The sequence below is a fragment of the Hippocampus bargibanti genome, linkage group LG11 (assembly GCF_051943395.1).
Source record: "Hippocampus bargibanti isolate YZ-2025 linkage group LG11, ASM5194339v1, whole genome shotgun sequence".
NCBI classification, from domain to species: Eukaryota; Metazoa; Chordata; class Actinopteri; order Syngnathiformes; family Syngnathidae; genus Hippocampus; species Hippocampus bargibanti.
The window spans coordinates 1,059,186-1,069,913 of record NC_142744.1 but is presented as its reverse complement, the minus strand read 5'-3'; the positions used below and the strand labels follow the sequence as shown (position 1 = coordinate 1,069,913).

General features: G+C 41.5%; 1 protein-coding gene across 2 annotated transcripts in view; it reads right to left on the bottom strand.

The window, feature by feature from the left end:
* Nucleotides 1-1,448: 1,448 nt before the first annotated feature.
* LOC148891025 (nuclear receptor coactivator 2-like) overlaps nucleotides 1,449-10,728 on the bottom strand; it is a 33,043-nt gene continuing 23,763 nt past the window's right edge. For both annotated transcript variants that reach the window (XM_089008295.1, XM_089008294.1), the window contains exons 15-22: nucleotides 10,139-10,307; nucleotides 8,787-9,104; nucleotides 7,897-7,974; nucleotides 7,046-7,265; nucleotides 6,774-6,963; nucleotides 5,985-6,132; nucleotides 5,234-5,305; nucleotides 1,449-5,144 (exon numbers count right to left, since the gene is read on the bottom strand). In XM_089008295.1, the coding sequence (XP_088864421.1) occupies nucleotides 5,133-5,144; nucleotides 5,234-5,305; nucleotides 5,985-6,132; nucleotides 6,774-6,963; nucleotides 7,046-7,265; nucleotides 7,897-7,974; nucleotides 8,787-9,104; nucleotides 10,139-10,307 (1,207 nt within the window). In that variant the 3' untranslated portion in view covers nucleotides 1,449-5,132. The remainder of the gene's footprint in view (nucleotides 5,145-5,233; nucleotides 5,306-5,984; nucleotides 6,133-6,773; nucleotides 6,964-7,045; nucleotides 7,266-7,896; nucleotides 7,975-8,786; nucleotides 9,105-10,138; nucleotides 10,308-10,728) is intronic.

Here is a 10,728-nt window from a genome sequence, read left to right as displayed (position 1 = left end):
CTTAACCCGCCGCGAGATGCTGTTAGCCAATGGCGACAGCGCTTGTTTTTAAGTGACACTAGAGCTAGCCAATGGACGTCGGCTATTTTGTGCCTGTGCCGTAGGTGCGCGTGATGGATGATTGAGAAGAACTATGCTCGCTACTTGACATTTTTATCCTAACTTTGGGCCACTTGTTGAAAAATATGGATTGCACTTTACTATTGACTTGTTGAAAAGTTACAAAATGACTTTTAAAGAATGCGCAATGCGGCCATTGCAATCTGTATCCGGTTAAGAATCTCGGGCGATTGTGAGCGTTTGGCAGCGAGCCATCTTCCCGTCATTGTTTAGTTGCAACACAAAGACGAAGAAAAGACGATTGTCATGTCCCAATCGCACGTTCGTGACCAACAAAATCAAAAAAATTCAAGTCAAGTTGACTCTGCAGGAAATGGCGAGTGTGTCGTATCGCTCGAGTGACAAGTGGGAACACATTTGGCAACTTTGGCTTTTGTGATTGGTCAGGAAGGTCGCGCAGAGGTCAACATAATACTACTGGGACGTATTCAATCATAATAATACATTTTATTTCAAGCGCCTTTCAAAGCTCTCAAGGACACTTTACAGTCACAGACAAGCATAGATACAATAATAAATAAAATACAATTATAAATATAATAAAATAAACAATGGCGGATAACTTTAATACACGTGAAAATAACTTTTAAAAGCTCACGTTGCCAGATGGAAAGCATTACAAAGTGTGAAGGAGATGAAACCAAGTGGCCTGATCGTTGATGGAAAAACCTACAAGCGTTTACACTCAAGAGACTAACTGAGTCAACAAAAAAAAAAAAGGAGAACAACTTGCCTACAACTCACTCAACTTGCATGGCAGAGTGAGTAATGGAGCTAGCAAGTCTGCTAATTTGTTTTGTCGCAGGTTACATTCCATAAAAATGAACTCACAGTATGTGCTGGCTATCTAGCTAGCTATCTAGTTTGCTATCTAGCTGGCTACCGAGCTAGTAATCTATTAGCTATAATATAATAGACATGATAGCTAGCTAGCTGGCTATAGAGCAAGCTATTGAGCTCTGTAGCTAGCTATATATCTGGCTATCTATTAGCTAGCTAGCTAGCTTTCTATCTATTTGAGTTATTCCGGGTTGAGTGAACGCTGGCGCATGTGGCTGCCACTGCTCACCCACAGAAAACTGATCCTGCGCTCGCTAGCTAATAGCTAGCTAGATAGATAGATAGCCAGCTAACTAGCAGCTAGATAGCAAATAGAGATCGAGCTAGCTAGCTAGATAGCTAGCCAGCTAGATAGCAAATAGAGAGTTTAAGATGAACTGCGTGGATTTGTTTCTGGATTTTCTGCAACAAGACAATAAACATGGAAATGGAAATTATAATAAACGTAATAGCCAAATATGAATCACACAAGGAGGCGTGAATGATGTGAATAAAAATACATTTATTTACAGTGTCTTTGATCATAAATTAACAAGCAGCGGAAGCGAAAAAACAAAAGCAATGCTTCGTATCCTCTTATCTTCATTGAACTTCCTGAAAACACGGAAAATACATATATTATTATTTTTTTTAATGATTATTACTATGATCTTTTAAAGCTTGTCAACAGTACACCAAATGCCTTTCTGCTGCACAAACCAAAGAAGAAAAAAATATGAAGTACCGGTATAATCTAAGATTCCATTTTAGAGTTTACATTCATGATTTAAAATGTATGTATTAAGCAGTAGTTAAACATCCATAAATGTCTCATAAAACAAAAGAAAATACATTGAATGGAGCTTCTAAGGCATTTTTTGTATCATGAATAGTATGGGAAACATACCCAGAAAAATAGCCGTCCATCAAGTAAGAAAACTGTAATATTCGCTATGTATTAATATATGACGTAGTCAGTCATAAAAAGAGTGAAAAGTTACATTCAGATACAGGTAACATCCGACTTACGACCGAGTTCCGTTCCGACCAAACGGTCGTAAGTCGAAGTGGTCGTAAGTCGAAATCCAATGTTGAAGAGAGACTCGGAGGCTAAATGACACACAAACTCCGCCCCTCCGATGTCATCATACGGTCGATTGCTGTGCGAGAGTGAGATGCCTGTTGGCTGGCAAAAATAGTCGTACACGTTGCCGGCCTGCTAGCGCGTTGCGGTGCCAGGCGTAGAATTAATAATAAAATTTTAAAAATAGGGTCTGACATCGTGGTCATAAGTACGGGTGGTCGTAAATCGACCTGGTCGTAAGTCGGATGTTATCTGTAATTCATCAAGATTTTCTCGTCATGCCAGGCGTTGAATTAAAATGTAAAAAATAGGGCGTGGAGGTCATGGTTGTAAGTATGGGTGGTCGTAAGTGGAGGTGGTCGTAAATTGGATGTTAACTGTAATTCATCAAGAATTTCCCGTCATGCCAGGCGTAGAATTAAATTTTTAAAAAATAGGGTCTGGAGGTCATGGTCTTAAGTACGGGTGGTCGTAAGTGGAGCTGGTCATAAGTCGGATGTTACCTGTAATTCATCAAGAATTTCCTGTCATGCCAGGCGTAGAATAGAAAAAAAAATAGAGCCTGGAGGTCATGGTCGTAAATACGGGTGGTCGTAAGTGGAGCTGGTCATAAGTCAGATGTTACCTGTGTTTGAATGGCTTCTGCTCATCACGTTTTTGGGATTAAGTGACCCCTGACCCCCTCCCCTCAAAAAACAAAACAAAAACAAAGCAGTACACACATCACATCCTACATTCACCATCATTCATTTCAGTGTGTCTTCATTCAAGTTTAAGTTAAATTATTTTAGTACCACTCATAAAAGATAATAATAATAATACATTTCATTTCTAAGCGCCTTTCAAAACTCTCAAGCTCACTCTACAGTCACAGGATAATTTTTTTTTTTGCTGTGGGTGAGCAGCGGCAGCCACACGCGGCAGTAACTCAAATAGATAGCAAGCTAGGTAGCGAATAGATAGTTCATACCCAGTGAATAGATAGCTAATACCCAGTGAGTAGATAGCTAATACTATAATATAATATCTAGCTGGCTATCTATTAGTTATATGGTTAGCTCGCTTGCTAGCTGGCTGCCTAGCTAGCTATCTATTAGCTAGCTAGCTTTCTATCTATTTGAGTTACTTCCGGGTTGAGTGAACGCTGGCGCGTGTGGCTGCCGCTGCTCACCCACAGAAAAACTTCATCCTGTGACTGTAAAGTGACCTTGAGAGTTTTGAAAGGCGCTTATAAATGAAATGTATTGTTATTATTATTAATATTATAAACCAAACAAAAGAATGGAGTCTTTGACAACAGGGGGGCTAACGCTAAGACTAAAATATCGCATGAAAGCTCAGGGATGGATCGCTACAAAACCAATGAGCTAAAATCCTTAAAAAATATACATATTTGCATCATTTTAAGACTCTTGGTTGTAGCATAGTTTTGTTTTTTAGAGCAACTATAAAATGCTAATTTTGATCTATGCTAACAGTAGCATCTAAGGCAGTTAAAGGCTGGTGAATACTATGACATTAGCTTCATATTTGGTGTCAAAATGGTTAGCATCATTCAGAAAAAGGGTACAGTCAACGTATATGAATAAATCAAATAATTATCCCCATTTTTTTTAGCAGAGGCATAAATTAATTACAGCTACTTCGGGCAACGAAACATTTACAAGCCTCCACGCTCTGTAATAATTAACAGTTGAGTTTGAATCATGTGTTAGCTAACTTAAAGGACAACCGACACCTCCGGACAAGTTGCGTCTCCAAATTCGCATTATAGTATCCATTTTGGGAAGTTTCTGTTCAATTTAGCATCTTTTAGTTATCTGTTAGCTATATAACTATCTAACTAGATAGCAATCTTGATATTTATCTATTAGCTATCTATTGTATACAGTATATACCTAGCTAGCTATCTCGATAGCTATCTGTTAGCTAGCCGTGTTAAGCTTCCCTTCTCAGAGAGTCCTTTGCCACACACTGAGCAGGAAAAGGGTTTCTCACCAGTGTGGATTCTTATGTGGAGAATTAAATGGACCTTCCGAGAGAATCTTTCTATTTGAGTTATTTCCGGGCTGAGTGAACGTTCACGCGTGTGGCTGCCGCTGCTTAGCATATCCTGTGACTGTAAAGTGACCTTGAGAGTTTTGAAAGGCCCTTAGAAATTAAATGTATTATTATTATTATTATTATTATTATTATTATTGCATCTGGAGCAAGGCAGTTGTTGAAGGAGTATCCTGGCATGACGTCACGAACAAGGGGGCGGGACTTTCTGAATCTGCCCAGTTCTGAGCTAATTTTGTGGCAGTTTTGGGACACTTTAAGTCATTTTTACTGGTGTTTTTCATTTAGCTAAAAATATCAGCCTGCGTGTTTTGGCTATTTTAGACGCTATTAAACGTTTTTCTGATGTCAGTTAGGAAACAAAAAAATGGTGTCGGTTGTCCTTTAAAAGAAGTCCGCATTACCGCTTTGTCTTACCACTTTTGCGGAATCCAAAAGATTCTTTGATATTTTCCGAACACCAAAACTTACAGCAGGGTAAGAATATTGCAAAATCTACACCCAAAAGAAAGATCAACTTTCATCTGTAAAGAATTTTCTAGAAACAAACTTGTCAGTCTTTCAAGTGGAAAAGTTAGCGAGGAAAAACAAACGTTTTGCCTCAGAAAATAGGACATCCTCAATATTGCAGTACCACATAACCGTCAATAGGTGCCACTAAAATCCACGCCAGTGGTCATCCTGTACCTTCAAGGCCTTTTGAATTGAGTCGATTTCACGAAAATTGTTTTTTTGTCTATTTTGATGGGGAGCAAAGAGGAGAGGTGACATCGTTGATCTAGAACTGCTTCATGTCACAAAGAAAGTGCTTAAAAACGACTCTCTGTTTCTTTGTGTTGTGTCACATTATTTGTTTTTTGTTTTAGTTTTTGTTGTTGTTTTGACTTCAAGATGGCGTCGCGAGAGTGGCTGCCTTTCCAGTAGCTTCTTTATTTTTTTTAACTTTTCTTTCCTTTCATAACTTTACTGCTGTGAAATGTAAATTTCTCCATTGCGAGACTAATAAAGGTAAATCCAATCCAATTAGAAGTTTCCCAGGTCAACTGTGTCAGCAGAAGTTCTGGAAAAAAACACAAAAATTGATGAATGGCATATTTGTAGCATAGCTGACAACTTTAGCTAATAGTTGCCCTTATAAGTTGCACTCACAGAGTTGACATCTTCTGGGGTGAGCATGTCCATTCCCCCAAGCTGATCCAGGATCAGGTTGCCGTCACTCGCCTGGATGGTTAAAGCCGGAAAAAAGGGAGAATTAATAATAATAATAATAATGATAATAATAATAATACATTTCATTTATAAGCGCCTTTCAAAACTCTCAAGGTCACTTTACAGTCACAGGATAAGTTTTTTTCTGTGGGTGAGCAGCGGCAGCCACATGCGCCAGCGTTCACTCAACCTGGAATAACTCAAATAGCTAGAAATCTAGCTATCTAGCAATTTGATAGCCAACAGATACCTAACTAGATAGCTAGCCAGCTACACGAATGGGGTATTTTTAAAACATTTTCCATATACAGGTAACATCCGACTTGCGTCCAGCTCGACTTATGACCACCCGTACTTACGACTACGACCTCTAGAGAATATTTTTAACGTTTTAATTCTCCGCCTGGCACCGCAACGCGCCAGCAGCCCGGCAACGCGTCCGACAATTTTGGCCAGCCAGCCAGCATCTCACGCTCGTACAGCAATCAACCGTGTGATGGCACCAGAAGGGGGGAGTTTGCGAGTCATTTAGCCTCCGAGTCTCTATTCAACATTTTGAATGGATTTTGACTTACAACAATTTCGACTTACGACCGTTTGGTCGGAACGGAATTTGGTCGTAAGTTGGATGTTACCTGTATCAAGAAAATTTTTACTTATTGAATTACGGATGACATTTTAAAAATGGTACCTGTTCCTGGTGCATCCCGCTGAGATGCGCCGCCATGTTTGTTCCTCTGCTACTCATGTTCATGTTGTTATTGTTATTGTTGTTGTTGTTGTTGTTGTACAATGCGGCGGTGCAGCCGCTGGAGAAGGGAGCTTGTTGCTGGTAGACGCTGCGAAACAAAAGACAGTATGACGGGAAAATCTTGATGAAATAAAGGTAACATTCGACTTACGACCAGCTCAATTTACGACCACCCATACTTACGACCACGACCTCCAAACCCTATTTTAAAAACATTTAATTCTACACCTGGCATTATGGGAAAATCTTGATGAAATACAGGTATCATCCGACTTATGACCAGCTCCACTTACGACCACCCGTACTTACGACCACGACCTCCAGACCCTATTTTTTATTTTAATTCTACACCTGGCATGACGGGAAAATCTTGATGAAATAAGGTAACATCCGACTTACGACCAATTCGACTTACGGCCACGAGCTCCAGACCCTATTTTTAAAAATTTTAATTCTACGCCTGGCACCACAACGCGCTAGCAGGCCGGCAACACGTACGCCAATTTTGGCCAGCCAGCCTGCATCTCACTCACGTACAGCAATCGACCGTGTGATGGCACCAGAGTCGACTTACGACCATTTTGAATGTATTTCGACTTACAAGTATTTCAACTTACGACCACTTGGTCGGAATGGAACTCGGTCGTAAGTCGGATTTTACCTGTCTTAAAAAAAGAAAATTTTCAGGGACAGTGCGGTCCCTCGAAAGCCGAAGTGTGCGTGAAGTACCTGTTGGGTGTATGCATCCATCCGTTGAGGTCGACACCCCCGCTGCCGCCGGCCGGGTAAGCGGGGGCCGCCCCTCCCTGCATTTGGCCGTGGGCCAAGGCCATCCTGGGCGACAACACGGCGCCGGGCGCAGAGTCTTGATGATGATGATGGAGGTGATGATGATGAGGATGATGATGCCGGCTCAAGCCTCCTCAGGTCAAAACAATATTTTCAAGGTGAAGTGAGGAGCTTCATTCACCACAGCGCGGCTGTTTGGATTTGGTGCGTACCATAGTTGGGCGCGGCGTATTGGAAATGTTGCGCGGCGCTTTGAGGCAAACGAGGGTTGGGCCCGCTCATGGACGAGCCCCCGGCGGCCATGTTGGGAGGGATGTTGACCGCCATCATGGCTCCGTGCTGGTGTTGTTGTTGTTGTTGTTGACGTTGCCGCAGGTGGTTGCTGAGATACTCGCGCTGACGTTGCGCTAACATTTGCGCGTTGAAGGAACCCTAGCGGGACGGACAAAATATGAACACACAAAGTCACTATCAGGTGTGTTTTATCCAAAAACTTCACCAATGAGAAATTGAAACCATAAAGTTGGGATAGCAAAACTTTTCATTTTTCATGTTTTTCCCGCAAAATCAGATTTTTTTTTTTGTTGCTGGGCAGACTTCACGGGGTGTATTTCACATTTGGTCCATCAATGATGATTGATTATTGCATCATTCAAGAAGAAAGAAATTGTACATTTCTTTTCTAAGCGCATTTCAAAACTGTCAATGTCACTTTTCAGTCACAGGATAAGTTTTACTGTGGGTGAGCAGCGGCAGCCACACGCCGCAGCGTTCACTCAACCCGAAATTAACTCAAACAGATAGAAAGCTAGCTCGCTAATAGCGAGCTAGCTAGATAGATAGCAAATAGAGAGCTATCTATCTAGCTAGCTAGCTATTTTAATTATATAAACATAAGATAACTTATGTTTATATCATTATATTATTTTTAATTCTACTCCATTTGAACCTATTTGATACTCTGCTTTAATTTTATTTTAATTTAAAAAAAGAATGTATCTATGTTCACATAAACACGCATCCATGGCGTCCATGGGCTAATAAAGAGGATTCTGATTCTGACCTGGTTCGGAAGGTTGGACCGGAGAGGTAGATTCATACTGGAGACTGAAGTCATCTGATTCATGATTGGCTGACGGTTCTACGAGAGAAAAGGAAGTGACAATTATCAAGAATGTTTTCAGAGTAAAAACAAAAACAAAACAAATCAGTTTTCCCACTGACACTGTTGGAAATGTTGCAGGCGGGAAAAACATTTGTCATATTTTACTGTAAAAATCTTTAATATATGATAATAATAATAAAATTAATAATAATAAATAATAGTAATAATAATAATAATAATAAGTTACGAGCGGGTTTGGTTCTGACAAAACGGTCGTAAGTCAAACGGTCCTAAGTCGAAATCCATTCAAAATGGCCAAAGTGACGTTTCCACGACAGGATAGTATACGATGTCAATCTGTTGTTTCTAAGCAACATTTTTGATTGAATACTATTATATACCAAACTGTTTACAGTTCATTTATGCATTGTATAACTTTTAGTGTCATTTATATCATTTTATATTTCATATTATGTTTCATAACTTTGCTGCTGTGTTATTTCCGGGTAGCGTGAACGCTGGCGTGAATGGCTGCCGCTGCTCACCCGCACAAAAAAAAAATTCAGTGACTGGAAAGTGTCCTTGAGAGTTTTGAAAGGCGCTTAGAAATTAAATTTATTATTATCGTTATCGTTATCATTATAATTATCATTATCATCATTATTATTTATATTATTATTATTATTATTCTGTGGGTCCTGGAATTCGAGTGACAAAAACCCTGGCACTGGAGTGGACGCATCGTCTGGCAGGCAATGAGTTAATATTTTGTATTGCATTTTTAATATTTTTTACTTCAAATATGTGGACCTTTTGGCCATCCACTGTTGTTGTTGTTGTTGTATTACCAGCTGTGCCTGTAGGCGGTGCTGCAGCTGCAGCCTGAGGTTGTTGGGCCCCGGGGCCAGCTGTGGGTTGGCCCCGCCGGGTCGGACGCCGCCCATCCGGGGTCCCTGAACCCCGGGCATCCTGATCATGGGCGTCGGGTAGCCGCCGGTCCTTTGCTGGCCCATGTGTGGCCCGCCCACCGGGGGGCAGAGGAAGGCGGCGTCGGGAGTTGGGCCGCCGTAGCCGCCGTAGTGCTGCGCCGCGTACATGGGGGGCTTGACGGGGGACGCTATCGCGTCCGACGGCCCGTAAAGATGCTCGTGCTCCGATGCGCCGCCCTGAAGTCATTTTACGCCGTCTTAGCTACTTTCAAAGTTTTGTCATATGAAACCGTTAGCGGAGTTGAAAAAAAGGTCGGAAACACAAAAATCGCTTTGAAAAAAAACTAATTAAATACAGTATTAACTTGGCTTACGAACTGAATTGGTTCCCAGACAGAGTGTGTAAGGCAAAAAGTGTGTATCCCAAAAATTAATTTCCCATAGGAAACCATTAAAATAAGAATAATCCGTTCTCAGGTCCCCATAAAACATTATTTTCCAATTTTCTAAGCCTTAAAACTACACAAAATATACCTTATTTTATGTATAATAAATGTGCGTTGTATTGTAATCAAAGAAATAAACTGTACTGGATAATAAAGTGGTTTTATTGACCTTTATGATGGTCGTTGATGGCTTGATGGAATGGAGTGGTCGGTTTCATCAGCATTAAAATCTTGATGAGGAACGTAGCCTTCTTCTTTCACGATCTTAGAATGATACATTGTAGGTGCGTTCTCTGCGATAATTTTACCTAGTTCCTCATCACTTGTGTTCTGTTTAACTGGGTTGATAGCTTTTTGCGTCAAGTGTACAGATGGCTTGTGCAGGTTATTTGTGGAGCCTGATTGATGGGATATTTTAACCTTGCAGTCTACACTCTGCTTTTGAAGTATCAATAAAGTTGAAAGTCCAAATTTCACTGTTTTCTATCCATTTCCTCACTCTCCCTCTGTCGTCTGCTTGTCTCTGTCATGTTTAACCACCTCCCCTCACTGCTGCGTTCTTAACCAATCACGTGGCTTTAACCGAAGACTGGGGGCAGAAACAAGTGGGCTGCCATTTTCTTGTTAGGAGAACGGGCTCGTTCGTGAACGACACATCACTCGTTGTGGCAGCTCCGTGTGCATCCCGAAAAATAGTTTGTATGCCAAGGTAAAATTTTCATAAATTTAACATTCGTAAACCCAAAAGTTCGTAAGCCAAGGGGTTCATTGAAACACTCATTTGAATGCCCCTCCGTGACCACCACATATGGATAAATGGATCACCTGTCCGGCCAGCATCGGGATCCCGAGCATCTTATCCAGTTCCTCGAGACCCTCGTAGTCCTTGAGAACGGAGCAAAGCTGGTTCAGGAGTGCCCCCTCATCTGGAGGGCCTTCTGGCGCCGCCCCGCAGCACCCCCCACCGTCATCTGGGAGGACCCCGTACGGCGACCTGCAACCAGGGAATGGGGGCGGGGGCGCTCCTGTTACAGTTACAGCGATACCTTGGCTTACAAACGCTTTAGCTAACGAACATTTTGCTTACGAATATTAAATTTGCGACAATATAATCTTGGCATACGAAGTAGTTTTAAGGAAACACACGGAGCGCCGCGGTGGCTGGTTTTCCACACCCATTTTCTTTCAGTGCAGGTGTGGTTTGTTATCTATCGAGTGAAGAGTAAGACCCCACCACAGCCAAAGAGGACACAAAACAAAATGACGGTCAAGCAGAAGAAGGAGATCATCGAGAACCACGAACGAGGTGAGCGTTTGTGTGACTTAGCGGCCCGGTACCATTATGCTAAGTCGACCATTGCTATCATCCTTTGGAACATGGAAGCTATTTATGGGTGTTTCTGTGTTGTCTAAGC